The following is a 27,996-nucleotide window of genomic DNA, read 5'->3' as shown; positions in this document are numbered from 1 at the left end:
ATATCAAAAACGTTTTTTAAATATGTGTAATATGTCATGCACGAGCGCAAACTCTACAAGTGAAAAATAAAAAGCTTTTCTGTTATTTCGCTTGGCCCAATATCTTATCGCAGATTTCTACTCCTCCTCCTGCCCTAACCCGGAGAATCTCCTCCGTTGGCGGTTGTTTCTCCGTTCAGCTTCTGTTCCGGCATCCCTGTGGCTCCTGGGTTCATCGCCGGATTCTGAAGCTTCCATCCTCAGTCCTGTTTCGGGCTTTTCCTTTTGAACAATCATAATGGCTTCAGGTCTTACTTCATCTTTGGGTTTTGATTCCTTCGTCGTGTGATGGATGAACTAGGGCTTTTCGAATTTCTGAGTGATTGTAATGATGCTCTCAATTTTAGGTTTTTTTCCTTTTTTTGTTGGAAACTGTTTTTCGAACTTTTTGAATTTTTTCTTTGCAGATGCTGATATGGAGGATTACGGATTTGAATACTCCGACGAGGAACCGGAGGAACAGGACGTTGACATTGAGAATCAGTACTACAACTCCAAAGGTTTTCTTTTGAAGCTTTCCATGTTTTTCTTTGTTCCTTTTCAACTTCTGTTTGAAATGTAGGTCTTATAAGTGCCATTTTCTCCGTTCAAACTGAAAATGTATTGATAGGGTTTGTCTCTTTTCTGTAAAGGCATTGTCGAGACTGACCCAGAAGATGCTCTTTCCGGGTTTGCTGAAGTGGTCAGGATGGAGCCGCAGAAGGCTGAATGGTGAGTATCCTAGCCGGTGATGGGATAAGGGAGTTTAATACAATTAACGATTGTGATTGCTGTGGCATCAGACGGTAATTACTAATTTGCATTGTGATATTCTGCTCGATATGCAGTGTCAATATGCATTTGTCCCAAGTTGGTATAGGGTTGAATGTGATGACAGTAGAACTGTAGAAGGGATTTCATGCTTTGCAAGTTTTTTACGTTACCTGATAAAGTGCTAAAGCAGACTCATTTCTTGTTTATGACCTCTTGGAAAGAAATTAATGGCAGATGTCTGTCTGTCATGTCATGTCATGTCATGTTTTGTGACTTATGTCTTTGAGGTTTTGGTGGCTTATGTCATGTTAAACTTGCTTCCAGCCAAATTCACAGACATTTATGTCTTTCTTTCTGAAAAAAATGGTGTCATGACTCATGACATTGTTTTTTTTATTTTAGATTCTTTTTCTCTGATTCTCTCATCCTTGATCCTTTGAATATGTTATTTAAACTTTCTTTTGCTATAGTCAAGTATTCTGCCATCTATTTGTTGTCAGGGGTTTCAAAGCGCTAAAGCAGACTGTAAAGGTTTACTATCGTCTGGGTAAATACAGAGAAATGATGGATTCATATAGAGAGATGCTTACATACATCAAAGCAGCAGTGACCCGTAATTATAGTGAAAAGTGTATAAACAGTATTATGGATTTCGTCTCTGGATCTGCCAGCCAGAACTTTGGTCTGCTACAAGAATTTTATCAAACCACTTTGAAAGCCCTTGAAGAGGCCAAGAATGAGGTCTGCAAACTATTTTTCCATTGGTATCAGCTACTGCACCTTGTCTCTGGTGTCTCAGAGATGTGTTATGTTGCTTTCTTTCTTGCAGAGACTGTGGTTCAAAACTAATCTTAAACTCTGCAAGATCTGGTTTGACATGGGTGAATATGGGCGGATGAGTAAGGTATATTTGTTTTGATGGCATTCTTTTGTGCCTCATCCTGTTTCAAAACCCTTGATATGTATAAGATATAACAGTTATTGTTAACCAGATCTTGAAGGAACTCCATAAATCTTGTCAAAAAGAAGATGGCACAGATGATCAGAAGAAAGGTAGTCAGCTTCTTGAGGTTTACGCAATTGAAATTCAAATGTACACTGAAACGAAGAACAACAAAAAGCTTAAGGTTAGGATCACCTACTAAATGTTTTAGCAACAGTCACTTTTTTTCATGTGAAAACTTATGTCGAGGTTCTGTGATGTCATCGGTGTTTGCTTTCTCTAGCTTTTGTTGGCTTCTCTGACCGAGTTTTAACACTCTGAATTGATGCAGCAACTATACCAGAAAGCACTTGCTATCAAATCAGCTATACCTCATCCTAGGATCATGGGTATAATACGTGAATGTGGTGGGAAAATGCACATGGCAGAACGTCAATGGGCAGAAGCAGCTACTGACTTCTTTGAGGCGTTTAAGAATTACGATGAGGCTGGCAACCAGAGACGTATACAATGTTTGAAGTATGTTCCTTATATCCTCGTATCTCTTATGTTCCTTGTATTATACTCTTATCTGTCCTGCCTTCCCTGTCTTATGCCCGCTGGTCACTTGTTATCAAAATATTTTTTTATGAACAATCGCAAAGAAAAATTCACTGAATTTACTTAAATTTTATGTGTAAGGATATCAAAGTAGCTAATACAGCAACACCTTGCTGTTTGGATTTGACTTCGAGTCTTCGAGAAATATTAACTAGCTTTTGGAACTCCTGAACATATTCTTTTTTGTATCTTTTCCCGGTAAGCTTGCTTTTGGTTCTTTATTTTACAATTGGATATCTAATGAATTTTATCGTTTTGTTATGGATTCACAAAGATATCTTGTTTTGGCTAATATGCTGATGGAGTCAGAGGTTAATCCATTTGACGGACAAGAGGCAAAGCCGTAAGTCCTTTTCCTATGAATTGCCACGTAAACCTCTCTTCTGAATTTCTTTTCCTTTGGGTTTCTATTAAATGCTTCAACTTTTACATTATTCCTCTCTGCAGTTATAAAAACGACCCTGAGATTTTAGCAATGACAAACTTGATAGCGGCATATCAACGAAACGAAATACTAGAGTTCGAGAAAATACTGAAGGTATGTACTCCGTCTCTTTTAGTTGTACGACCATTTGTACATGAGATACTAACAGTTTGGTCATCATATCTGATTTCTGAATAAATTGCTTCAACGATAATTCTCAGAGTAACAGAAAGACAATCATGGATGACCCATTTATCCGTAATTACATCGAGGATTTGTTAAAGAACGTCAGAACGCATGTGCTTCTCAAGCTTATCAAACCTTATACAAGGATAAGGATTCCTTTCGTCTCAAAGGTGAAACTGTGATGCTTCTGAGTTTTCTTTATCCTGTCTAATTGCTTGGAAACTTGCTAAGACTGAACATTCAAACCTTTGGTTAAGCATTTCTTCTCTGAGCTGACGAGGTCGTTTGATTTTTTTAAGGAACTTAATGTTCCAGAGAAGGATGTTGAGCAGTTGTTGGTTTCACTAATCCTTGACAATCGGATTGACGGGCACATCGATCAAGTGAACCGTCTTTTGGAGCGCGATGACAGGTTATCAAACTCTTTATATCCTTAGCTCCACTATTCTATATAATCGTATAAGTACTGAATCTCGGACGGAGCCTCTCTTGTTGTCAGGTCCAAGGGCATGAAGAAGCACACAGCCATAGACAAATGGAACACGCAGCTAAAATCTCTATCTCAAAGCATCAGCAACCGGGTGTGTTAGGACATTCCTTAGCCTCGCTGTCCCTTTCCACAAGCAAGGTTCTTTTCTCATCCCTTCTTTTCATGATGCTTTTAGGAGATCTCTAGAGTCTAGAGTAAGAACAGAAAAGCTATTCCATTGGTTATTAAGCGTCTCCGGAGTTAAGCGCGTATTTTTTTCGGAGTTTTTTTTACTTTCGGTTTCCGATTTGGGTTTCATGTTATCGTTTGCCTGTGGAGTCATCGTCTGCATTGTATGTGAAAACGGAGGATGGTGTCTTCTAATGGTTCACAGAGATGGAAATTGGCGCATTGTGTTCTGACATCGTCGTCGATATTCTTTATATAAATATGTATAGAAAATTCTAATCGATCATTTTCACCGCTCGCAATGTTCAAACATTTGTTGTATTTTCGAATGATATACAGAGGCCGAGGCCATGCACGTTAGACATGCATGATACCATGTAAAAACAGGCATAAGTATGCCGAGACTTTAGGGTTGGACGTGGATACCCAAATATGCGGGGAGATACGTCCCGCGGGTATTCGAAATTCGGAAAAAACGAGTCTGGTGAGTGCTGTCTTGGGCGCGTGGTGTCGGAGAATCCAAGTTTGGGTCTCATCGGTCGGTTACCCATATCGATGGATAATCCAAGCCCCGAGGGGTAAGGGGGATAGAGGTAGGGTCGACTCTTGTCGCGGCCGCGAGAGGTCGTCAAGGGCAACGGGTTAGAGCAATGCGACCCGACCCGATTTTAACTTCTTTAAAATTCTTAAATCACGGGTCGTACAAAGATTGCAAGTAGCTCGGATATAAAATTTCTAAAAATTGTTTTTTTAAATGTTGTTCAATGTATAAATATTATATATGGGTTAAGATTTTTTGTATTTTCCTTTATGTGAAAGGGGAAATAAGAGATTTAAAGTTTCGATTATTTGGTAATTATTCATTATCGGACATTGACAATGTCCAAAAAGAGTAATAAACATAAAATATGTGTAAAGATTATATGCGTATGCACCTTTTGTTATTTTTGTAATAAGATATCAAATAATATCTTTTCCGGATATATGCTTCTGTTTGTGATGTTGAAATCTCAAGAATTACTTTGAGATTTAATATCTACAAGTAGTTATTGTGGTTACGATCCGCTTTGCAGATCAAAGTTGTTTTCTTTTAAAATTATAAAGATTTTTTTATGGAAAAAAATAATAAATGAAAAGGTTACATCTTATTAAAATAACACATGCTCATTTGGGTTTTAGTTTTTTGGTAGGATAAATTTTTTAGTTTGATAAAAAAAATAAAGGAATTTTAAAAAAGAATATCCATTTATTTTCAAGTCGTAAATGGAATGAATATGGATTTGATTTTGAATAGTTGCGCCTTTTTCTTGTTTTGGATTTTTCCCATGAGAAGTTTATTTGACAAGTTCCTATGAGACCATTGACTGCACAGAATCTCTACAGTTCAACCATTACTCTTGTTTTTTGACTAAATCCTCCACATCTTCCCCATGCAACTGTAGCAACTCTACTACGTGTCCGAACACCTTCACCCCCACATATACGTATGTATACGTGTGTGTGTGTATATATACCTTCACCCACAAAATATATACGTACATATAGACGTATATGTGGAGAATAGAAACAAAAACCATGCATGGAACTTGGAAGAAGGCGAACTCCGTTTGACCTTTGAAATAAGTTAGAGCTTCAAGTCAACATTCGTGACCTGAAGAAAAGAAGAATATTTATGATTGCCGATGGTACTGTATTGATTCATGATATTTCTATATGTGTGTGTATATATATACACACACATTTGTTTTCAAACAAATATATTGATTCCATAAAAGGATATTATATTTTCCCCAATTTGGGTCGTGATTGAAACGTTTATGCCAAATTGAAGATACTCTCATCAGATTTATTTATATCTCTTAAGCCCAAAAATTATAATAAATGGATTTTTTTAAGCTTCTGATTAAAAATTGAATTTATGGGTTCTTAGATATGACTGGTTAAAAACTGGGAAACAAACGACAAACTTGTGAAAATTACAAAAATTTTATGATAATGTACACCATCTCTATTCTAATTCATAAGAGAAATGGATACGATAACATGTAACCATTCCATGTCAAGTTCACATTAGCAAAGTGCTCTAAAATCAAATCTGAAACCAATCGTCACCACCATCTTCACCGCCAACATAAGGCTGATTCAGATCAAACCCTAGCACTTTCTCCTCTCGAGCTCGAACATGAAAACGATCGCCTGATCCGATCTTCATCTTCATATCTACGACCACACCCTTACCCTTTGAAGAACCCATCTGATATCCATGTCTGGTTTCTTCACGTGGGCACGGGTTTCTAACACCGGGTTTCGCCTTTCCCATGTCTCCGGAACTGGATTCCAATCCAAACCCTAAACTCTTCACCGGTCGATAATTGATTCTGGCGCAAGAAAGCATCATCAGACAGTAGGCGGCTTCTTGTACGTCCGTCATGGACGTGCTCGTCACGTCCAACACGTCGTCGTAATCGTCGTCCAGATCGCTGGTGCACGAGCTGATCTTGAACTTCTTGGACGAGGAAGACGAACCGGCGGCCACCGACATCATCCGGAGCTCGAACTCACTTTCCGGCAGTGGTGGTGGTGGTGGTCGAATCCCTTTCCAACTCCTGTCAGGGTGTCTCCTCATATGCCCAAATAAGGAGTGCTTCGTCAGAAAAACCTTACCGCAGATACAGCAACTGATCTCACCTCCCTCTTCCACGTCAGCCCTACCCATCAGATCTCTCTCCTCCTTCTCTATCCTCTTCATGTTCTTCTCCTTATTCTTCTTCTTCTTCTTCACCGTACTGTTCTTATTCTTCTTCATCATCTTGCTCTTGTTCTTGCTCTTGTATTCGATCGAATGGATCCTCACGTGACCGCCAAAAGCCTTACCGGAGCTAAACTCTTTGTTACAAACCTCACAGAAATGCCTGCGGCGTGGCGGCGGCGATGGATTAGTATTCTGTTCTTCGTTAGGCTTCGCCGGAATCTTCACCTTCAGACGCAGCTTTTTCTCCGGCCGGTGAAGTTCCTCAGATTCCGACGAGGACGAAGAGTCATGGACAGATTGATCAGCAAATGGGTTTCTTGCATTTCTTTTCATCTCCATGCATGTGATCATGAACAAAGAAGAAGACGATAGAGTTCTTCTTTGATTTGGTTCTTGAGGGGAAAGAAATTACAGGAGCGAGATTTATGGAGGATTTTATGACTAATGGTATTCTCAATAAGAAGAATATGGGATTTGTAGAGATGCAAATTAGTCATTAATGAGATGAAATTGTGGTGGAAAAGGAATAATTATCGTGTGTTTATCGGAGTATTGAATTTTCAGTGGACCTGTCGAATTGCAATATAGGAAAAAAATATTTTATTTATGTATAGTCAAATAGTAAATCACATAAAATTCTTAAATCTGAATTTGAATCTTAAGAACAGAAAGATTTGTCAAATGACATATACGCAAGAACAAAACCATTTTTTTAGATTTCTTGAGATTTTAAAATATTATAATTTTACACAAGTATTTTTTTATAAAAAAGTTATTTAACAATGAAATTTTTTAAAATGAATTTTAGTCGTTTAAAATATCATATCATATGGTACTAGACCCTAACAATTTAAATTTATATATTCTTAAGTGTGATTTTATATGTTTATTGTGCTTGGGTTTGATGTGGCTTTTGTTCCTGTTTTGATAAAATTATGTTTTCTTATTTCAACTTTAAAGTTGTGAATTAATTAATTATAACATTTATTTTCATTTTTAATCTATATAAAAATAATGCATCTATATCATATGTAAGAAAATAAGAGGAATCATTTAATGGTGTAGTGTGTATATATATATATATATAAAAGATTGGTCTAGTTGTTTATGATTTAGATATGCATATATATGCAAATGGTATACGACCTGAGTAAAATTGTAGAAAATAAACATAAAAGATTAACAAATACTTATTTGCAATTAACTAATTAATTGATTCTTTTGGTTTGTTAAAATAAGAAAGATTAATTTCCAAATATTATGAATATTATTAGTTATGGAAACATTTTTAATATGTTAGGAAAGGGAGAGATAAGGATAGCCAGAGATAGAAAAGAATCTCAAGATTATAAAACTTGTAAAATAATTTTATGATATTCATTAAATACTAAAGGATTGCAACAGATTTTTCTGTTCTTTGCAACTTTATTTTCTATCAGTTGATTGCAATTAAGTATAATGTGAATTGAATTATAAAATTTTCCTTCATTTATCACTTAATTTGAGGTTAATATTAAATAGTGTTTTATGCCTTTTTTAGATAAAATTGATATTTTAATTCAATAATTTAAAATCCAAACATTTTTTCTGAGAATATGCTCCACTGCTATTTATCAAATATAAATTGGAACTAAAATATTTAATACAAAAATTTGAAACAAAAACTCAAATAAAATATTTTAAATTTTTTTAAAGATAATAAAAAATAACATTTGTATCTTATATTTATTTATTTTACTCAACAATATAAATACATAGAATTATGTAAATCCATTTTAAAAAATTGAAAAGAAAATTTAATAAATTGATAACATACAAAGGAAAAAAAAAATATAAAGTAAAATGAAATAAAATATTTCCAATGATAAGGGTAAATGATGAAAAAACAAGGAAAATTTTAAATTAGAAAATATAAAACAAAAAGAAAAAATAATTAAATTTAAGATGTGAAAAATATTTTTACATAAAGAACTTAAATAGAAAAACACGACTCATATATATAGTAGATTATTAATAAAAATTTAATTTGTGTGTGTGTATATATATCAACCAATATATAGTTATTTATTCGTCCCATTTTTTGGATTCTTTGAATTGTTTTAGTGAAAATGTTTTCCATTCTCATCAAATAAAATGAAATTTTTAAAAATTTAGTTTGTAAAACTAACAAGAATACAAGATTCTTGTTGTAGGTATAACAAGAATACCAAATTCTAAAGATTTAAAAAATATTTTTATTCTTATCGTCTGTATATATATATATATATATGTGTATATATGATAAAAATAATGAGTAAGCAACACTGTGAAAATAATATGTATATATTAAATGTAATATTATCCTTAAAAACATAAAATAATTCCGCTAGAGATAAATGTTACTAAAAAGCTTTTGGTCTTTCCAGTTTCCACTATCTCCTCCGTTTTACATCCACATTTAACAGTTTTCTTTTCCCACCGGTCAAGTGATGTTTGAATTCCAATTTTGGAGGAAAAAAATTAGTAAATTAGTTTTTTTTTCAACAAGAAATAGGATTATTTTTATTTTTTTCAAGAAAATAAAGATAATTTTCTAATAAAAATATCAAAGAAAAATTATCTTTATTTTCTTGAAAAATTAAAAAATGGTACTTTGTAATTATGTGGAACACTTTGACCGTAAAATCGCGGAATCCAAACCCGAATCCAATCTGTAGTTAATCTTGATTTATAAATTTGATTTTAAAAAAAAAATAAAATCGGATGGGTTGGTTAAGATCTTATGGCTTGTCGTCTTCCAGTTACAAATTCAACATGTCTTCTTCATCTGTCTTCTTGTCGAACATCTGGAATTTGGATCATCTTAATCCGTCATTTACGAACGAATTTTGAATTGAATTTTAAAATTTTATTAATTACCGAACAGTACCGAAATGATCGATTTGACAATTTTGTTTTATTTATTAAAACCGAACGGTGCAAAACAGAGAGAAGTAATCGGTTTTGGTTCTGCAAAACCGTATCGAACCGGAATCTAACCGAAGGGCCTACCCCTCCCCTGTTACGCTCCCTCCTTCCTAATCCGAAAGCCAAACGTCAGGGAAAATCTCCCAAATAACCCACTTCATTCACATCTATTTCAGTGTACACCATCAAAAAAAAAAAAAAATTTTTTTTTCAATTTTAACCCACTTTTCAGGTGGAAAAGTCCGAAATACCCTTTTCGTTTTATTTTTTGCGACTTTATTACGACTAACATATAACTGATATACAACTAAAATAAGGCAGATAATTTTTTTGCCACTTTTTTAAGAATCAATTGTAACTATATTTAGACTTAATTACGAAGTCGTAATAACGAAGTTGTTTTTGAATGGATAAATATCGTGATTCATTAAGGGTAATTTCGTCTTTTTACAGGAAAAAAAATGTGTTATGTTTTTTGTGGTGTACAGGGACAACAAAGACAAGAAGGAAGCAAAGCATACAAGCCATGTACAAGTAAAATAAAACACCTATCAGTTACAGATCAGAAATGGCATAGGTTATTCACAGGACAATCAAACACCATCACCATAAAAAGCTGAGGAACCCTTTCATAAATGCAACAAGTGAACCAAATTTCTCTACTCTAGTTGAGTGTTTTCAATTTCTCGATTCCCTTTTCAGTGTCGTTTATCTGCTTACAAGCCTGATTGGCCAATAAGGAATAGTTGTCTATAATCCTCTACCGCATGTTTACCCAGAAATGGATTGTGACAGAAAGTGCATTGGCTATTTGTCTGAACTCAGAAGTAAAACCCTTCATGGGGCTTGATTGGTTGATGGGTCCGAGAAGCATCAGATCAAAGGGAAAAAAAGGATGAAATTTCCGACAAAGACCGGAACTTTCACCGTAGGGACAAGGATTCGACCAAATATCTCATCCCAATTTACTTCTGTACGAATCGATTTACAGGATTTCGCGACTATATAGTCAAAGTACGAAAACACAAGCCAAATAGGAATCTTTCGTATCGCATGCCTGGGTTTGGAGACGCCAGTCTTCTCTCCGGTTTTGGTCAGAACGTCAATGTGCTCTTCCCTTGCAGGTTCGCCCGCCATGGTCTCTCTCTCTCTCTACCCTTCTGTATTTGTTTGTCTGAATGTGTAAATGACTTGCAAGTGCGATATTTATAGAACAAAAAATATATGTTGAAAACTAGCAAAGTGGGTTTTCTCTCCTTGTCTTTCGCCTTCGGGAAAATCTCCCAAATAACCCACTTCATTCACATCTATTTCAGTGTACACCACCAAAAAAAAAAAAAAAATTTTTTTCAATTTTAACCCATTTTTCGGGTGGAAAAGTCCGAAATACCCTTTTCGTTTTATTTTTTGCGACTTTATTACGACTAACATATAACTGATATACAACTAAAATAAGGCAGATAATTTTTTTGCCACTTTTTTAAGAATCAATTGTAACTATATTTAGACTTAATTACGAAGTCGTAATAACGAAGTTGTTTTTGAATGGATAAATATCGTGATTCATTAAGGGTAATTTCGTCTTTTTACAGGAAAAAAAATGTGTTATGTTTTTTGTGGTGTACAGATGAAATAGATGTTAGATGTGAACGAAGTGGGTTGTTTGGGTAAAAAACCCCAAACGTCAAGCGAACAAGATAAACTCTCGAATTCAGACGCCTTCGGCGCTGCCGACTGTTTCCGCCGTTCCGGTGTAAGTGTGTCTATCTGGGTTTTCGAATTCGGGTTTTTTGTGTGTTCGTACTTCCTATTTGTATGTCTTCATGTCTTACCAATGAAGTAAATCGGATCATTCCGAATTCGATTTCGTTTCATTTTAGTTGTTGGTCTTTGTCTTCGGGCAGCAATTCCGCGGAAGAATCATTGGATTGAGGAGTGACCTTTAAAGCCTTATGCCCACCAGATGTTTGTCAAAACGATCCTGTGAAGCTACATTTTGTTTTCGTGCTTCGTACTTCATTTTCACCAGCTGCTTATGGTCGCTCCTAGGGTTTATCCAACTGGGTTTACGTGTTTCTCTCACTTGCTTTCTAAAGTTTGCAACTTTCTGTTCGTTCCGACAAATCCAGTAGTTCAGGTTTTTTGTGTTTTGGGTCAAGATTTTTGTATAGTTTGTGTTTCAATAGAGTGTGCCTAGGTTATTTGGATTAACGAGCTTAAGTGCACGGCCGCTTCTACGTATAACTGATTTTCCGTTTAATTCAAATTCTAGTCTGGCAATACTGATTATCTGTTGATGTTCAACCAAAGACGATGATTGATAGATGTCTAGAATAGATTTCCAACAATCTTTTTTGCAGATTGTATGAAACTGCCCTGTCATTTTATACTCATCAGATCTTTTCTGGTTTTGTTTGTGTTTGTTTTAGGAATTAACCACTTAAAATGTGTACGCCTTAGAGTCTTAGACAGGTCCCAAGTCATCCAGCCTGGCAACGAGGGAGCCGAGCTTCACACCACATAATGGCCGTCCTCTTTGCTCAGTCCACTCTCTTCAGCCGCGCTTCCTTCTCTGTTCTGCGTAGCAATGGCTTCACTCGATTCTCCTTCTCTTCCTTTTCTTCCTCTGCGGCTGTTTATTCTCCACCTCTCCCTAAGACAAAGAAGCATTGTCAGCCTATTGTATCTGCTCTTGAGCTTGGCGGCATCAAACTCTCTAGAGATGGTTCGTAACTAAGTCTCTAAAAAAAATTTATTGTTTGTTTAGTTTTTTTTCCTTGGGATAATCAATTTACTTAGCGTTTTTTTTTTGCTGATTGACTGTTTTGTTAAATCTGCTTAATGGGAAATTTTACAGTTTTTGTTTTGAGAATATTTCCATTGGAAGCTCGCAATTTTTTTTTAAAAAATTCTTTGCTTGTTATGCTGAAAAGATAAGGATTGTAAATTTTATAGAGTTGTGAATAATTCCTTTGATGGGAAATGTTTGATCCAAATACTTTATTGAATTTTGTAGATGTGGTGAGAGATGATCCAACGAACAATGTACCTGACACAATTTTCTCTAAGCTTGGAATGCAGCTCCACAGAAGGGATAAGCATCCGATTGGGATATTGAAAAATGCTATATATGAGTACTTTGATTCCAATCACGCGACCAAGTTTGAAAAGTTTGAGGATCTTTGCCCAATTGTTTCCACAAAGCAAGTAAATTCTGCAGACTCAGGGGCTTGTGTATCTGCTTTCTCACGTTAATTAATTCCTCTTTTTATATATATGTGATCTTTTTTGGTTTATACCAGAACTTTGATGATGTGCTAGTTCCGGCTGATCATGTGAGCAGAAGCTACAATGATACGTACTATGTTGACCAACAAACTGTCTTAAGATGTCACACGAGTGCTCACCAAGCAGAGCTGTTGAGGAAGGGGCACACTCATTTCCTTGTAACTGGGGATGTTTATCGTAGAGATTCTATTGATTCCACTCACTATCCCGTGTTCCATCAGGTTTTGTTTTTGAGTTCCCTGTTGTTTGCTCTAGTCATTTTGTTTTTCAAAATCATGGCATTCTTATGCTAAAGACATGTATATATCATGTGATGTAGATGGAAGGTTTTCGTGTTTTTTCTCCTGAGGATTGGAATGCATCTGGCTTGGATTCCACAGCTTATGCTGCTGAGGATTTAAAGAAATGTCTTGAGGGATTGGCACGTCACTTGTTTGGTAAATTCGGGATCTCTTCACCTGAAGCTAAGTTTAAAGTTCTGTCCTTGTGCATATTTGTACTCGGCAAAGCAGGAGGGTTGAATCGAACATGGTTAAAGTCATATATTTAGGATGCTTACTTTGTCACTTCAAAAAGTACAGAGAGCTGGTAATTTATGTGAGAACAATGTAACATAGAGAAAGATCGTGATGATAATGAATCATTTTGCTTCCCATTTGATTTGCGTTATAAAATCATGTTCTCAAGACTCTCATACGTGAACTCTTTTTTATTCACAGGTGCTGTAGAAATGCGATGGGTTGACACATATTTCCCATTTACCAATCCATCTTTCGAGCTTGAGATATATTTCAAGGTACTTTAACCTTCTTCCTTTCGTAGTTTAATGTTGTCTTGCTATCTTTGCTTCAAATAGATATTCTTCAGCTTATTTACAGACATGCTCCTTTGCGAAACCTCCTCCTTTTTCTAGACTCTAGAGACATAGATGTATATTATATGGAGTCATAATGTATGGAAGATTTACATTATATGAACTCCAGTATCGCTTTTATTGGCTGCTCCTCCCAGCTTTATATATCGACAAACTTTCTACAAACATTGGTTTAGGAAGAGTGGCTCGAAGTTTTGGGCTGTGGTGTGACCGAGCAAGAAATTTTGAAAAGAAACGGGAAACTTAACAATGTAGCTTGGGCCTTTGGACTTGGATTGGAGCGTCTCGCTATGGTTCTCTTTGACATCCCTGATATAAGACTCTTCTGGTCAAGTGATGAACGGTTTACCTCCCAGGTGATGAACTTCGTGTGGATATTACCCGTTGTGTTCAAAACTTATAAAATTCGATGCTGAAATTAAACTTTTCTCATCCTTTGAATTCTTTTTTTCCCACATTAAATGCTGCAGTTTGCAAAAGGAGAGCTCGGTGTCAAATTCAAGCCATTCTCAAAGGTAAAGAGTTACTGTCTGTATTTTCATAATTCATGTTCGTGTTTTAGGGATTGTTTTTTAATTCTCTATTCTATATTTAGCTCGAATGCTTGCTAGAACTGTGGACCAATGAAATTCAGTTTGAGAGACATTTTTACAAAGGATTAATGATGGGGAAACAAAATCTTGTTCTGCAGTATCCTCCTTGTTACAAAGACATGAGCTTCTGGATCAATGAATCATTCACCGAGAACAACTTATGTGAAGTTGTCAGAGGCATCGCTGGAGATCTTGTTGAAGAGGTATATCATTGTGTTTTCCGCTTTTATCTAAATTATGGTTTTTCCACTTCATGGAGCCTATTTTTCTTTTTATTCCGTTTTCAAAGATTCCGGCTTGTTTCACACTGTTTGTCATTCTCTGGTAAAGTTGTTTTATTAAACACTTAGGCTATCATTAAAGCATAAATGCCCCTCAAATCGTGATGATATGAATGATGAGATTCATGTTAACATTATCGTTGCCATGCAGGTGAAGTTAATAGACAATTTTACCAACAAGAAAGGGATGACGAGCCATTGTTACAGAATTGCGTACCGTTCCATGGAACGTTCTCTTACAGATGAGGAGATCAATGACCTGCAGGTACTATTATGTTCCACCATCATATGCCCTTTTTTTCTTCCTCCTTTGAACAATCCACTCATGCTTAAGAAAAACAACCCACGAACTTTTGCCCGGAGATGCATGAATTGGCTTAGTTTTGAAATATAGTACACGGCTCTCGCATCAGTTTCGCATTGTCTCGGTCATAGGTTGTTCCTCAATAACAGAGTGTGTGTGTGTGTTCGAAATGCAGTGGAGTGTGAGAGAAAAAGTGCAAAGCAAACTCAATGTTGTTCTGAGGTGAGAATGCCCCTGAAGAAGTTGTTGCAGGTGATGAACTTCCATATTGGAAAAGAAAAACTCTGTAAATTGATTGAACTTTTTCTTTCACTGTTTTGTTGAGATTATAACGCTGCTCGAATGACGACTCTCGATAATATTAAAATGGACTTAATAATAATGCTGCTATTCTTCATCATGAATCTTCTTTTAATTTTTTGTTCATTTCACCTTAGGAGCGGAATCTTTTGTTATGATATATGAAAATGCTTTTCAATAAAAACCGGAACATGATAGTTGAGAAGTAGTTGAAGAGATTGCAGACACAGACACAGACACCGTCACCTTCTTCAGTCCCTTCAACTCTCTGCGGATGGTAAAATAAGGTAACTTCACTTGGTCTGCCCCTATTCCCTGCATGTTCTAATACATTACAGGTCTTGAAGATATGATGATCTTCTCTGCTATATAATTTGATCTGGGCTATAGAACAGTTTTATTCAAGATTACATAACGTTTTCTCGCGCACAGCTGCAATGAGGGGATTAGAACTTGCTGATGAAGCGGTGGATGTGGCGAAGGATCTCATCTGGTTTTTCTTGGTTAAGGAAGTGGCCAACTCCTTCCATCACCACCGATTCCTCCAGCAATGGCACTTCCTCTCTGAACTTGTCTCCGCGTACGTATTCCTTCACTCCAGGCATTGCGTACACGAGATCCTCGTCCCCGATCACGAATTTCGTCGGCACCCTGATTTTGCTTCCCTTCCACGGCGCTAACAGCTCGCAGTTCCTGTCGTTGTTCGTCGCGGATGAATGTGCAGTTCAACGCATAGAGAATTTGGGACGGGATCATGGGATAGAGACAGAAGGTACCGATCAAGATTCCGGTAGAAGTTGACCGGTCCGGAGAATCCCGTCTTTTCGAACTTGGTGACGTAATAACGGACGTCGTCCTCGGATAGCCAAGGCGGTAGGGGGATCGGAGAGTCGGGAGAGCCCCAGATGTCGACGTTCCGGGGCAGGGTGAAGGGTTTAGGCTCGTTGTATGTGAACAGCGTTTTCAGCACTCTCTCTGTTCCTGCCTTTGTAAACTCAGACTCCACTTCTCCAGGTTCCTATCGTCCCATCCACCAAAAACACATGGTTAACGTTCGGTGCTTGGGCATGCCAAGAATCCTTGAATCTTTTTCTCCATATCAAAAAACCCTTTTTCTCAGAAAAAATCGCATAAAGTATGAACTTTTAAATTTTTGGCTAATGTCATGTCCTTACGACAAAATCTTGGAAATTATAGATAAAACTAGGTTGGCTGTTTCGGTTTCGGCTATTTTCAAATTGTTTTTTTTTTTAATTTTAGTTACGACCATCCCGGTTTTTGTAATAGATTTGATTTGGTCGGATTTATGGATAAAATGTTTTATTTTTAAAAAAAGAATTCGATTCTTTAGGTTATGTTTATATTCTACTTGGATTTATAAAAAAGGGGAATATGGTTAAAACAAATATGAATTTTTAAATTTGGTAAATAATTATATGAATTTTTTTATTTTGTATAAAAACACACAGACATTAAAAATTTTCGTATAAATCTAAACAAATTTGTATAAAAATATACACATTTTAAAAAATTTCGTATACAGCTATTAAAAAAAAATCAATTATACGAACCTGAAATCGGCACACACAGCAATCGTCGCCGTAGAATTTGCTAAGGGTGTCGACAACTTTCACCGTCGGATCCAATGGCGGAAAACAGAACGGAATACTGAGGTTGACCAGAGCTTTGACTCTATCCGCCCTAAACAGACAGAGATACCATGCCATAATCGCTCCCCAGTCATGACCGACGACGAACACCTTCTCTTCGTCGGAAGCCGTTACGGAGGAGATGACGTCGATTAGGTCTCCGACGATGTGGAAACAAGTGTAGGAGGAGATCTCCGGCGGCGCGTGGGAGTCACCGTAGCCGCGGAGGTCAGGAGCGACGGCGCGGAAGCCGTGGAGGAGTAGCACCACGGCTCCGTCTGTGGGACCCATCGCCGCCACGTGGATGTTGATGCCGTTTGTTTTCACCGTTAAGTGCTCTCCCTCCATTCTGCGCGCGCTCTCTCTCTCTATATGTCGTTATGGTTTGATCTCAAATGTCTATAAATATAAATTGTATAATACGGTGCGGTGTCATGGCAAAAAAATAAAAATAATGTGTTTTCCACAATTAGCATGTGTTTTTTATGATTTCCTTATTCAATGCATTTTTCTTCTAATCTAATTCTTGACTTTTTGCATTAAAGATTATATATATATATATATATATATATATATTTAAAATAATTATAAGTTATACATATATAATTCTTTTAAAACTATAAACTGCAGATTCCTTTTTCACATGAATCAAATCCGTATAATAAAAAATATAGGGTTAATGATTGCTAATATAAATTCATATACGTACGTATGTATGTATGGAATTCGGATAACAGTGAGATCCAAATTTAATAAAAAAAATTAAAATAGTTTTTTATTTTTAATTAATATCTAAAAGGTTTTGTAATTGAAAAAATTTAAATCAATTTTATAAAAAAAAAAAACTTTTTTAAAAAATAGATGTTCAATAACGATATTTTCTTTAACAAAATTTAATAAATATAAAATATACCTTTTAATTATTTCGAATAACCAAAATTTTCAACTATAAAATTACAAAACCAAAACCCAAATCCAACATACAAATCACCTTAATTTAAAAATCGAAACACTCGGGTAATTCTTTTGGTAACCTTATGGTATACTCTAAAACAATTAGACAAATTAAATAAACATCCAAAACAAGTTCCAACAAACAGTTCAATCAAAGGGAAAACAAGAAGTCTCCTCCTACTTTGACACCCACACTCATTAAGTCATAACTCAAAAATGACTTTGGCCAATTCTGCCAACGTGGAGATGATGATAAAGTTAAAATGTTATTCCTCACTCACATCACATCCTGTCTTCTCTCCTCCTGGGGGCACATGTGATGATGTCGTCCACTCGGAGAATCATCTCAGCTGCTTCTGTGGCCGACAGCAGAATGGCTTGCTTCACTTTGAACGCTTCGTAGATTCCACGCTCCGACATGTCTCCCACCTGTATGCAGGGTTTGGTTTAACATTTTCTGGGTTTAGATCAAAAGATAGTTATGGTGATTGTCGCTTACAGCTCCGGAGATCACATCAATTCCTGCATCAGACCCTTCATTGTGATGCTCCGCCCTAAGCTGGGCGACCAATTCCGCGCTGTCTAGACCGGCGTTCTCAGCAATGGTGGTCGGGATTGCCACGAGTGCACGTGAGAATGCTTCGATGGCGTGAGACTTTTTGCCAGCAGTTTTCCATGCCAACTCGTCAACTTCCTTCGCCATCACCATCTCTGGCCATCCGCCTCCGAGCACAACCCTGGTGTCGTTCATGGTCTGAGAAAGTACACACAAGGCATCGTGGAGTGACCTTTCAGCCTCATCCAGAACATGTTGGCTGCAAGAAGAACGAAACCCGAAAAGTCGGAAACATGTCAATGAGGGAAACAGTAAAAGGGTTTGACCACTTAACCCGAAATGTGAGGAAAATTGTACCTAGCACCCCTTAGAACGATTGAGCAAGCCTCACCCATCTCGACACCGGAGAAATGGATCAACTTGTCCTCACCAATCATGATTTCCTCGATGAGTTTGCAATGTCCAAGCTTAACAGACTCTGGGTTGTCAAAGGTCGAAGCAATCTCACCACCCGTAACCAAGGCAAGGCGTTCTATCCCATCAAAGTCGGCATGTTCAATAGCAAGTACACCCGCATCTGCAAAGAGTTCCTCGGGGAAATTGTAGATCAACTGCCTATTAACAAAGCAGTTGATCCCATGGCCTATGATCTTCTCGACTTTTTCTCTCATCTTTTCCTTCTCAGCCCCTTCAATCTCAGCAACCTTGGACATGGAATCCACACGCACACGTGCACCATAGATTTTCACTTTATCAGTATCCATTGCAGTATTAGCAACCAAAATCTTTGCATTCTCTATACGCTTTGGTTGTCCAATTCCAATCTTCTTGTCAAGAATGAACCTAAAAAAGATATAAAAAAAATGTCAGTTTAAATAGTTACAGTTACAGAACAATATGCCAGATGGTGGAAAGAAGAAAAAGCAAACAAGACAATGTAATATGCATCAAGCTTCTCATGAGTGCCTTAATTAAGCTACACAACAATTAATGAAAATGAGAAGCTCGTGAAAAACAGTATCCTAGTTACCACAATCAACTATATAAGAGACAGATCAATTTTTTGTCACAATAATAGATAGTTATCAGGAATCGGAAGCACTGGTAACTGATAAGTATTTACTTACCCTTCATCCAGAAAAGAATCCTTTAGGGAGCCTCCATGTTTCTTGATGATCTGAATAGCTTCTAAGTTTGTGCTACCCTGTTTGAAAACCAACTTCAGAGTATCAAAAAGGAACACACTTCTTGCATCATGCAGATAATCCAGCCAAATGATTTCATCCTATTTTTGAGACATTCATTAACCGAAGATCTTTCATCATCAAAGGAACATGTGTGTGTTTCAGAGGAAGACAACAAACAGAACAACACCTTGAGCCTCAAAACAGCATCGACAGCCATTTGTGCAAAATGTTCCTTGTCCTGTGAGAGAATTTTGGAACACAAGGTAGTCATTGCAATCTTCATCAAGTCTGACCTAAATTTTTCTGCACATGCATCAAACACAGCACGGTAATTAATCTTGTTTAACTATGTTCAACATGCCATAAATTGCGATTTAATAGACTTCACATGCCACAAAAGTTAACAGATTACTTCACTATGACAACCGTACAAGGTTTAGCTAGATATATATTTGATACCTGCATCCTCCTTGTTATCCATAACTCTTTTCAGTAGAGCATTACGCGCACATTCTGCAGCCATTCGGTAACCTAAGAAACCAAATAATGATTTTTATCGTAATTGCGTCATAACATAGATATGCAAATATACTAATTCCATTGACACTAGGATCCCAGATGCTAGAAACCCACCTGCTATTATCGTCATAGGATGAATCTTTGCAGCCACCAACTTTTCTGCTTCCCTCAGAAGTTCACCCGCCAAGACAACAACAGAAGTTGTCCCATCACCGACCTCATCATCTTGAACTTTTGAGATGTCTGAACATCAGATTCAATGACACAAATGGTGATTAAGTGCCGAGCATTATATTGAACAAAAAATATGCAGAAATAGAGCTGAATGCATACCAACAAGAACTTTAGCTGCCGGGTTATCTATGTGCAATGACTTCAAAATAGTGGCCCCATCATTTGTAACAGTGACTTCATGTCCTCTACCAGTAGATTGTAAAATTTTATCCTGACAAATGATTTATCAAGCAGAGATCAATATTAACCCGATTTTAAGAACACTTAAAGATCTCTTAATTCCAAAAAAAATGAATCGGACATACCATCCCCTTTGGCCCTAAGGTAGTCTTAACCAAGTCAGCAATTGCCATTGCACCGACAAATGATGCCTAGAAACAACAAAATCTATCAGCATTGGAGAAATAACTCAATGAATATGAACTCTGAGTATCTGCAGACTTAATCTCTTTGTGAGAGAAAGCTCACCATCCTTGCACGCTCTCCCTTCTCTTCACTAGCATCATCTTTAAAAATCTTGTCGATCTAAACACAAGCATCGAGTTAAATGACCGCAAAAGAAAATACGGGATAAATAAAAAAGGCGAGAAAAGGAAAGGAAATACCGCCATTGGCAAGAGGAGAACAAGGGTTCTTCAATAAGGAAGACCTTCAATCTGCAGTCAGCCAAAAGAAAAAACAGATCCATTCAAGTTAAAAGACAAAACCAAAGAAACAAGTAATAACAGCAAATGCCAAGCATCAAACACTCATTTCTGTAGTTGATAAATTTGCTACTTTCCCAACTACAGAAATGTTTCATCCTCGAGAAATCAAACGGCCACAAAAAAAAGCATGGACCTCATAAACCCTAAGGATCCATAGCGACAGAAACAAAACCAAATGAAATGCAACAAGAAATAACAACGAATGCCCTGAATCAAACAGCCATCTTTGTAATCTATGTCACCGCTGTTTTCCCGACTGCAGAAATCTTTCATCCTCAAAAAACAAACAACCGCAAAAAGAGAGCTCACATGCCCTAGAATCCATAGCGACAGAAACGAAATCAAAAGAGATGTAACAAGCAATAACAACAAATACCCAGGATCAAACACCCATCTCCGTAATCGGTACCATTGTTGTTTTCCCAACTACAGAACCATCGAGAAATAAAAAAGCCGCAATGAGAGCATACGCCCCATAAACCCTAAGAATCCATGGCAACACAAACAGGAAATGAGAACCCAGAAGGAGAAGTAAGGTTCACATAAGGAAATGAGATCTAACCTAACTTCGGACAAAGAAGATGAAGAAGAATTTCACTATCAATGGCAACAGAGAGATCGACGGCGATGGAGAGAGAACAGGTCTGGAAAGTTCCGAGTAGGAGTTCCCAGGAAATCTAAGGGTTCTCTATGTATATTCTCTTGAGGGAGATTGCAATGCGGCAACAATTATTGCTGCTACAAGTCGATTTTTTTTTTTGTACAATTCAAATATAGAATTTTTATGCATTTTCTAGATCTGAATTTCATAAAACTTAAGAATTTCATTTGCTCAAATTGCTCTCAAACATTCGTGAAGATGCGGGGGAAAAGGAAAGATCTTGTATAAATTACGAATTTAATTAAAAATTAAACTCTAAAAAAACATGAACTTTAAAATTTTCAAATCAACCCATGAAATTGCCTCCAATTTCTAAACAAAATATAAAGTTTTGTAATTTGATGATATTACAGCCGAATACGTAACACGGTTATATATGTACATGTGTATGCACGTATAAAAGCACTATAAACCACATCATATTTCATCATTCAAGATGCACAAGGATTCCCACCAAGTAAACGTAGAGTTCAATCACTCCAACAAATTGAAGTGGGCAACTCATGTTTACACACATAACAACACTAAGAACACAGGGAAACAAAACAAAAACCGATGCCTGAAGGACCAAAAAAGAAGAAGATGCTCGACATAACGGCGATTGAACTACGAAAAATCGAAAGAAATTCGTCGGAAATCTAATTACAATCAGTGAGCCTCACCAGAACAAACCCGTCGTGAGACAGAGGTTCTTGCCTCTGTTATGTCAGTTTTCCAAAGGAGTTCTGTCATCCGGGCCGGCGAGTGTGACCTGCATTTTCAGTTCAGGGAATTCATCGGTGAAACGAAGAAAAAAAAACATGAACTTATACCGTAAAAGAATTGCTTGGTATCATGAGATGGGTCGGATGTGATCCTCTGTTTTCACTACTCATACCCCATAGATAACTTACATTGCAGTCAAAGGCGAACCTCCGTGCAAGCATGATGGCAGCGTTTCTTTCTCTTTCAGACTCGAAAGCTATGACAAAGGAAATCCCTTTCTTCGCTTGCCAATACAATGCCTGCGCTGCAGCATTTCCGCCTCCTCTAACTCCGCATAGCTATAGAACACCATAAAGTGCTTCAAGAGTGAGCAAAAACTTTCATATACTCAGCACTATCGTGCTAACTATCAAAAATATCGGGTAAAGCAGTAAAAACCATGATATATTTCGGCTGTCTTTCCTGAAAGAAATTTCATGAAGGGAGCCAAGTTACCTGCATTGCAATAGAGTAGTATTCTTTTGCGATTACCGTCTTCCCCTTGCAAAGCTTTATTCTCATCTTACCCACGTGAAACACGTGGATAGATTCCGGTGGATGGTCTTCCCCGCTCATTTGGGTGACTACCACCTGCCACAAGAGAGAAAAGAAAAGGACATTTACTAAATTACTGATGGAAAGCCATTTTTTGAAGAAAAAATATACCCAACGGATGAGAAAGACATACATTGAAATCAACATCATGTTTCCTTACCAACGCCTCCACATAGCTACCCAATCCAGCAGCTGTTCCAAAAGAGGAGTGTATATACATGTTCATCACTACAATCTCTTATTTTTTTTCTTTATGAATTATTGCCGCGGAAAAAGGGAGGAAAAAGAAGGTCATAATGGTAACCATCAATAAAAGGAAAAACGGTTGCTGATCAAGGAAACAAACCGAGTGTCAATCATGGTGAATTAAAAAGATCCAATTTCAAGAAGCAAGATCACAATGAACCTGGATCAATCTTCCCGACTGTAGATAATGTAAATGAATGACCATCATAAAGAATTTCAGCATTCAAGGCTCGCCCGACATCAAAAGGCTCGGGAGCATAAGCTGGTTTTGTAGCACCTGAGGAAAAAAAGACGATGGATCTTTCAGTAAGAGGATCTACTGCATTTTGCAACACTCCAGAACGAATAGATTTGCCAGCTGTGATTATCTCATTCATATATATATCACCAATTCACTTTGGAAATTTCACAGTTAAGTTCAAGCATTAGATGCAAGAAACAATCTAATTATGTTATTAGGCTGGCTTCAGAACAGAGTCAATATGATAGAACCCACCCATCCATAATGGACCCAATTAAGTCTCAAAGCCCATAGGTAGAACTCACCCTAAAATCTAGCTTGTTAGGGGGAGGGTGCCCATGGTCTTATATACACTCAATTGTCCCTACATATTTCCGATGTGGGACTCACACAATAATCCAGTATTTTCAAGTTACTCTTGAATTCAGTAAAATTCACTGGTTTAAATCTAAATACTAAGTCCAAAGACAGCAACAAATGAAAAGACTAGTGCACCTGATATAGGCTCCTTCTTGCTGCCATCAGAAGATAACCGATACCATTGGATTGAACACTTGGAAATATCCGGGGCATCATCGGAGCAAGGCTTGATCCGCAAACAAGAACCTAAAGCTTCAGAGCCGTCTATTTCGTATAAAAGAGATACACCTTCCTTGCTCTTTCTGCACATTGCAAGCTGCATTACAGAGAAGCAAACAAAACTATATCAAAATTCATTGCTCTATCGCCCACAAAGCAGCTGCAAATAACACTATCCAGTAGTTAATGAAAGCACAAGGAACTATGACACGGTAAAATGAAAAATGAAACATGAGGCGTTCAACTAACCTTCTTTTGTAGTTGAAGAGAGTGTCTACATTTCTCAGCAAGCTGATTCCTCAATGCTCGAAGCTCATACTCCATGTCCATTACCTGAAAAATGTGCATCCAGCTTGATCAGTCAATAACTACAGAAAACACACCACAAAAGGTTCTACTAAGAAAACATTTATTCATGAGTCAGCTTCAAAAGCAAGAAAACCACCTTTCATCTACTCACCTTGCTTGGCTGATGTAGCATTTTAATTCGCCTAGCTTCTTGAACTTCCTTCATTAACTCTTCCATGTCCTGGGATAAATATAAAACACATAACTATAGCAGACAAATTACGAGAGACATATATACATGACTTTATGCATACAAATCAGTGAATACAGAATTTATCCACACTTGCAAATATGAAAGCAGCACAAGCTGGAATGTCTTAAAAGATGCATCAATTACCATCAGAAGAATATAAGTCTATGAAAGAATAAATATGAATAAGACAGTGGATTTACAATTACAATTCCTTATAAAATACCTGCTTCCCAGAGACTCGAGACATTCTCTCATGCTCATGTATGGCTTCTTCCACTCTCTGCACAGCAGCTCTTGCACTCTCAATCTCAGCACGAGCAAAAGCTCTTTCCTCATCAACAAGTTTCTTAGCATCCTCTGAAGCCTAGTTAAAGGGTGTTACCACTAATTAGCAAGCATAACGGAACACCTGTGCACATTGAGACATTTCTAAAGACAGGCCAATTGGTTCAGTTGCAACATAACGGATGCCAGAAGAACGATACAAATGAAAAACCAATAAACATAAGCAATTATGGGAATCCCGTTTTCCTTCGTCGTCGTCTTCGTTTTCTATATTTTTTTTCCTTCTGGGTATGAGCGTTGTTCTTTCGAGCTTGACAGAGTGAGTTTTGTTGGGATTTTTGCAGAATGTGTGAAAGACTAAAACCCAAATTCAGGAGACCCAGTTCGGCGGAGGCGTTGAAATCGCATAATCCGCCTCTCTTCTCATCCATCCCACGGAAATTTTTCGCATTCCTTCTTTTCTGTTGGGGCCAGAAGCCCAGAGGAACCGCTTAAATGGAAATGAATGAATCAAATAAGAGATGTGAAATTGATTATTCAGAATTATGTCTTGTAAGGAGTGACAGCCAACTGGCAACTCACAACAGCAGACAAAACAGTAAACAAATTAATCCGACCTACCCTGAAACCTATCAAGAGAAAATGAAACCACGATCCTGTTCTCTAAATGCACAAACATGTAATATGTCAGCAGACAAATTATACAGCTCAACGAAGGTAAGAAAGGAAACCCAAAATTCGTCCCGGAACATAATTTACCTGTTTCAGAACAGCAGCCAATTTCTTTACTTCTGCTTTCTCTTGGAACAGTTCTCCTTCTCGCAAAATCAGCTGAACAGCAAAAGCTTCGACCTAGCAGAGACAACAATTACCAAACATACATCAACATTGGGCAAAGCAGAGGAAAGGTTATCAGCAAGAGTTTACTATGCAAATTCTGGAAAATCCGAGGGCTTTTTTCTAGACGAAAAAACAAAACCAACTTTACTTCTTCAGACAAGCCAAAAACAAGATACATTCACTTCAAGAAGACTCCAGCTATGAATCTATTAGGATTTACATACCAACTAACTTGGGAGTCCCACTCCCACAACTGGTAAAAGAGGATTGATGTGGTTGGGCTTGTTAGGCCCTTAGGTGCCCCCTTCCCTTACAAGCTAGTTTTTGGGGGTTAGTTCTACCTAGGTGGCTCTTACCAAAATCCCAGTGGAAATAGTTTGGATCGGATCGCAGGACAGGAATCCTTTAGTAAAAGGAAGTAAAACACTAACCATGGAAATGGCCTCCTCTACATCATCCTTGTTTCTACCAGCCACACGTCCTTTTAGAGACTCCAGTGCATCTCGAAGTTTCTTTAGCAGAACATGTTTTTCCAAAGAGGCTGCTTCTTTGAGTTTTGCCTGCATTCAACAGTGTCAGCTTAGACCTGAGTATAGTACAATTAAATCCCCGATTACTACACAAATAAACTGCCTCATTTCACAGAAAACCTCATAATTCTGGCAGATAAAGTCAATTTCAGAAATCAACCCATCGGTCCAGATAGATTTATTTTACTCAAAAACAGACCACTATAAGTGATGTGTTTAAAAACCAGTATCCAAGACCTGATTAGGAGAACCAGGCAACAAAGTTTTACCTAGAATATGCAAAATCAAGCCATATCATTTTTCTAGAGTAATCATGAATACTAACTGCTATCCTGTATTGCAGCAAAGGGGCATTTCATTCTACAATAATCCAGTACTAACAGGGAACTCTACACTCTACAGTGCAATTTCCAGAACCTTACAACAGATTGCTAACTCACAATTTCTTTAGGTATAAAATCTGACAACCTCTTGAACACTAATCCAGCCAACAAAAACTACGGACAAACAAGTTCAGAAGTATCAAGTAAGTGTATATATCAGACCTCTTCAGACAGCTTAGCAGCTGCAGCCAAACCCTTCTCGAACTTATTGGCAAGATCGCGAACAGACAAACGTGTTTGCTGCTCCAACAGCTGTGCTGTCTCACGGGCAACAACTTCCCTCATGGACAGCACTTTGGGATCATCTTTTACATCAAATATCTGATCATTGGTCCCAATTCTATAATTAGGAAATCTACTAGAAGCAAATTTCACATCTGCTGAAACTGCAGAAACAGCATCCTTTTGCACCGAATCTCCCAAATCAAGTGTAACCCTTGTCATTGTCAAAAGACTGACTAATCTGTTCATCAAAAATATACATTTATGATTAGAGCTGAATAATTTAACAGAGCAATGGTATAGAGGATGACATCTGACCCTAAAAGGCTCCAACCCGTAATTTTCCGAGACAATTCAGGCAATCTGTAGAAACGGGCAAACATAAATTTAGGGAATTTTCAAGTAAGAATCTCCCAAGGTATGAACACAATTTCCCAGAAAATTACCGCCGCAGGAAAAATCAGGGAAGAGCTCTCTGGGTAATGAGCTAATTATATATATATATATATATATAAAAAGCCCTAGGTAAGCAAAATCCAGAGTAAGCATAAACACCCAAAAACAAATTTGTGATAAAATCCAAAAAAAAAAACTCTGAAGATAATGCAAAACACCAAAAATCAGAAAACGAAATCACCAACGGAAAAAAATCCAAACAATGTCGGAAATTTTGGCCCGGAACTTCAAAAGAACGAGACCGCGTCGGCAAAGGAAACCTCACCCGTAAATGAAGCCGATCCTTGGATCAGATGCAACGCCTTTACCTCAAAAATGTGAAATTGAAGATCATTGAAGAAGAAGAGTTTGTTAGAGTCGCAAGCTTTGGCTTTTGTGAAAAGCAATGACAGTGAAAAATGGTGTTTATGGTGGAAATCGGGAATTTAAGTTTTTCTTCATTAATGTAGAATTATTTGTATTAATTTAACTTATGAACAAGAGAATGTCTTAATTGAATAATTTCACCTTATTGTGGCCATACAATCTTTGCCGTTCTTAATTAAGATTATTTTTAACAAAAAAAAAAGCTAAGATTGTTTCAATCATAACATTTTTACATAAATAAAAAATAATGACATCATAATTGATTTCTAATCACCTTGTTAATTTCTTATTATGATAGAAATTGTTTTAAATTGAAGTAACATTGTATTATCTAGTCAGATACAAAAACAATTAACTATTAAATATATATATATATATGAAAATATAAAAAAATATGGTATTAGCCCAAAATCTAATATTCCAAAACTTTAACATCAAATCAAATCAAATGAAAATTTATGCTACATTTAGATTTGAAATTTGTAATAATGAGTGTGTGATTACAGGGAGCTAATTGAAAATTTAGTCAAAGGCAAGGTGGATTTTTGAATTAATTTAGTCGTTGGCAGGTCACATGCCCAACAGTGCGCAAGACCCTTG

The 27,996-nt window shown here is 37.0% G+C and overlaps 6 protein-coding genes across 12 annotated transcripts; 2 read left to right on the top strand and 4 right to left on the bottom strand.

The window, feature by feature from the left end:
* The first annotated feature begins 53 nt into the window (after window positions 1–53).
* Window positions 54–3,971, top strand: LOC104826467 (COP9 signalosome complex subunit 2-like). Its single transcript, XM_010559173.2, has 12 exons — window positions 54–287; window positions 447–539; window positions 672–750; window positions 1,293–1,533; window positions 1,622–1,696; window positions 1,785–1,919; window positions 2,067–2,254; window positions 2,610–2,678; window positions 2,783–2,873; window positions 2,981–3,115; window positions 3,245–3,357; window positions 3,445–3,971. Exons 1-12 carry the CDS (start codon window positions 278–280, stop codon window positions 3,533–3,535), a joined length of 1,320 nt encoding a protein of 439 aa, XP_010557475.1. The 5' UTR covers window positions 54–277; the 3' UTR covers window positions 3,536–3,971.
* A 1,721-nt stretch (window positions 3,972–5,692) lies between these two features.
* Window positions 5,693–6,745, bottom strand: LOC104827413 (zinc finger protein AZF1). The gene has a single exon (XM_010560587.1). The coding sequence runs from the start codon at window positions 6,704–6,706 to the stop codon at window positions 5,693–5,695; it is 1,014 nt and encodes a 337-aa protein (XP_010558889.1). The 5' UTR covers window positions 6,707–6,745.
* Window positions 6,746–10,922: 4,177 nt separating this feature from the next.
* On the top strand, window positions 10,923–15,041 carry LOC104826464 (phenylalanine--tRNA ligase, chloroplastic/mitochondrial-like). Of its 4 annotated transcripts, none has more exons than XM_010559171.2 (12): window positions 10,970–11,054; window positions 11,206–11,266; window positions 11,731–12,026; window positions 12,318–12,508; window positions 12,604–12,810; window positions 12,909–13,026; window positions 13,309–13,385; window positions 13,640–13,819; window positions 13,934–13,978; window positions 14,155–14,259; window positions 14,489–14,602; window positions 14,817–15,041. In XM_010559171.2, exons 3-12 carry the CDS (start codon window positions 11,825–11,827, stop codon window positions 14,865–14,867), a joined length of 1,290 nt encoding a protein of 429 aa, XP_010557473.1. In that variant the 5' UTR covers window positions 10,970–11,054; window positions 11,206–11,266; window positions 11,731–11,824; the 3' UTR covers window positions 14,868–15,041. The 4 variants fall into 4 exon arrangements, with proteins under 4 accessions (XP_010557470.1, XP_010557471.1, XP_010557473.1 ...); XM_010559170.2 differs by having other exon boundaries at window positions 10,981–11,054; window positions 11,182–11,266; XM_010559168.2 differs by lacking the exon at window positions 11,206–11,266 and having other exon boundaries at window positions 10,923–11,054; window positions 11,762–12,026.
* Window positions 15,042–15,216: 175 nt separating this feature from the next.
* On the bottom strand, window positions 15,217–16,958 carry LOC104826466 (bifunctional epoxide hydrolase 2). The gene is made up of 3 exons (XM_010559172.2): window positions 16,513–16,958; window positions 15,718–15,959; window positions 15,217–15,634 (listed from the first exon to the last, which is right to left on the bottom strand). The coding sequence occupies exons 1-3, from the start codon at window positions 16,936–16,938 to the stop codon at window positions 15,388–15,390; spliced, it is 915 nt and encodes a 304-aa protein (XP_010557474.1). The 5' UTR covers window positions 16,939–16,958; the 3' UTR covers window positions 15,217–15,387.
* A 604-nt stretch (window positions 16,959–17,562) lies between these two features.
* Window positions 17,563–21,465, bottom strand: LOC104826462 (T-complex protein 1 subunit beta-like). The gene is made up of 12 exons (XM_010559163.1): window positions 21,310–21,465; window positions 20,646–20,696; window positions 20,509–20,565; window positions 20,346–20,411; window positions 20,140–20,251; window positions 19,921–20,049; window positions 19,747–19,818; window positions 19,475–19,590; window positions 19,228–19,304; window positions 18,458–18,943; window positions 18,044–18,359; window positions 17,563–17,973 (listed from the first exon to the last, which is right to left on the bottom strand). The coding sequence occupies exons 2-12, from the start codon at window positions 20,649–20,651 to the stop codon at window positions 17,827–17,829; spliced, it is 1,584 nt and encodes a 527-aa protein (XP_010557465.1). The 5' UTR covers window positions 20,652–20,696; window positions 21,310–21,465; the 3' UTR covers window positions 17,563–17,826.
* LOC104826463 (stomatal closure-related actin-binding protein 1-like) lies at window positions 20,646–27,438 on the bottom strand. Of its 4 annotated transcripts, none has more exons than XM_010559167.2 (14): window positions 27,296–27,437; window positions 26,515–26,815; window positions 25,871–25,999; window positions 25,359–25,451; window positions 24,538–24,678; window positions 24,234–24,302; window positions 24,023–24,106; window positions 23,690–23,870; window positions 23,114–23,230; window positions 22,841–22,899; window positions 22,609–22,743; window positions 22,302–22,451; window positions 22,071–22,159; window positions 20,646–20,696 (listed from the first exon to the last, which is right to left on the bottom strand). In XM_010559167.2, exons 2-13 carry the CDS (start codon window positions 26,794–26,796, stop codon window positions 22,115–22,117), a joined length of 1,485 nt encoding a protein of 494 aa, XP_010557469.1. In that variant the 5' UTR covers window positions 26,797–26,815; window positions 27,296–27,437; the 3' UTR covers window positions 20,646–20,696; window positions 22,071–22,114. The 4 variants fall into 4 exon arrangements, with proteins under 4 accessions (XP_010557469.1, XP_010557467.1, XP_010557468.1 ...); XM_010559165.1 differs by lacking the exon at window positions 20,646–20,696 and adding an exon at window positions 26,893–26,937 and having other exon boundaries at window positions 21,798–22,159; window positions 27,296–27,438; XM_010559166.2 differs by lacking the exon at window positions 20,646–20,696 and adding an exon at window positions 26,909–26,937 and having other exon boundaries at window positions 21,798–22,159; window positions 27,296–27,438.
* Between the last annotated feature and the right edge of the window lie 558 nt (window positions 27,439–27,996).

This window comes from Tarenaya hassleriana, unplaced genomic scaffold (assembly GCF_000463585.1).
Source record: "Tarenaya hassleriana unplaced genomic scaffold, ASM46358v1 Cleome5, whole genome shotgun sequence".
In the NCBI taxonomy this organism is placed as follows: Eukaryota; Viridiplantae; Streptophyta; class Magnoliopsida; order Brassicales; family Cleomaceae; genus Tarenaya; species Tarenaya hassleriana.
Note: the sequence above shows the minus strand (reverse complement) of the source record. Positions and strands in the feature narration are given on the sequence as shown.

Bases quoted from the DNA above. Each gene is read 5' to 3' on its own strand.
- LOC104826463 (XM_010559165.1), bottom strand. From the start codon at position 26,796: ATGACAAGGGTTACACTTGATTTGGGAGATTCGGTGCAAAAGGATGCT. The intron at 25,452-25,870 runs GTTAGTGTTTTA...TGTCTCTGCTAG, and splicing joins TAGAGGAGGCCATTTCCATG to GTCGAAGCTTTTGCTGTTCA. The intron at 24,303-24,537 runs GTATTTTATAAG...TATTTATCCCAG, and splicing joins CTCGAGTCTCTGGGAAGCAG to GACATGGAAGAGTTAATGAA.
- LOC104827413 (XM_010560587.1), bottom strand. From the start codon at position 6,706: ATGATCACATGCATGGAGATGAAAAGAAATGCAAGAAACCCATTTGCT.
- LOC104826466 (XM_010559172.2), bottom strand. From the start codon at position 16,938: ATGGAGGGAGAGCACTTAACGGTGAAAACAAACGGCATCAACATCCAC. The intron at 15,960-16,512 runs GTTCGTATAATT...ATGGGACGATAG, and splicing joins GCTGTGTGTGCCGATTTCAG to GAACCTGGAGAAGTGGAGTC. The intron at 15,635-15,717 runs GTACCTTCTGTC...GAACAACGACAG, and splicing joins TTCTACCGGAATCTTGATCG to GAACTGCGAGCTGTTAGCGC.
- LOC104826462 (XM_010559163.1), bottom strand. The intron at 20,050-20,139 runs GTATGCATTCAG...TCTGATGTTCAG, and splicing joins GGCAGCTAAAGTTCTTGTTG to ACATCTCAAAAGTTCAAGAT. The intron at 17,974-18,043 runs GTAAGCGACAAT...CCCTGCATACAG, and splicing joins TTGATGTGATCTCCGGAGCT to GTGGGAGACATGTCGGAGCG.
- LOC104826467 (XM_010559173.2), top strand. The intron at 1,534-1,621 runs GTCTGCAAACTA...TCTTTCTTGCAG, and splicing joins TTGAAGAGGCCAAGAATGAG to AGACTGTGGTTCAAAACTAA. The intron at 2,874-2,980 runs GTATGTACTCCG...GATAATTCTCAG, and splicing joins AGTTCGAGAAAATACTGAAG to AGTAACAGAAAGACAATCAT.
- LOC104826464 (XM_010559168.2), top strand. From the start codon at position 10,938: ATGTTAGATGTGAACGAAGTGGGTTGTTTGGGTAAAAAACCCCAAACG. The intron at 12,027-12,317 runs GTTCGTAACTAA...TGAATTTTGTAG, and splicing joins CATCAAACTCTCTAGAGATG to ATGTGGTGAGAGATGATCCA. The intron at 12,811-12,908 runs GTTTTGTTTTTG...CATGTGATGTAG, and splicing joins ACTATCCCGTGTTCCATCAG to ATGGAAGGTTTTCGTGTTTT.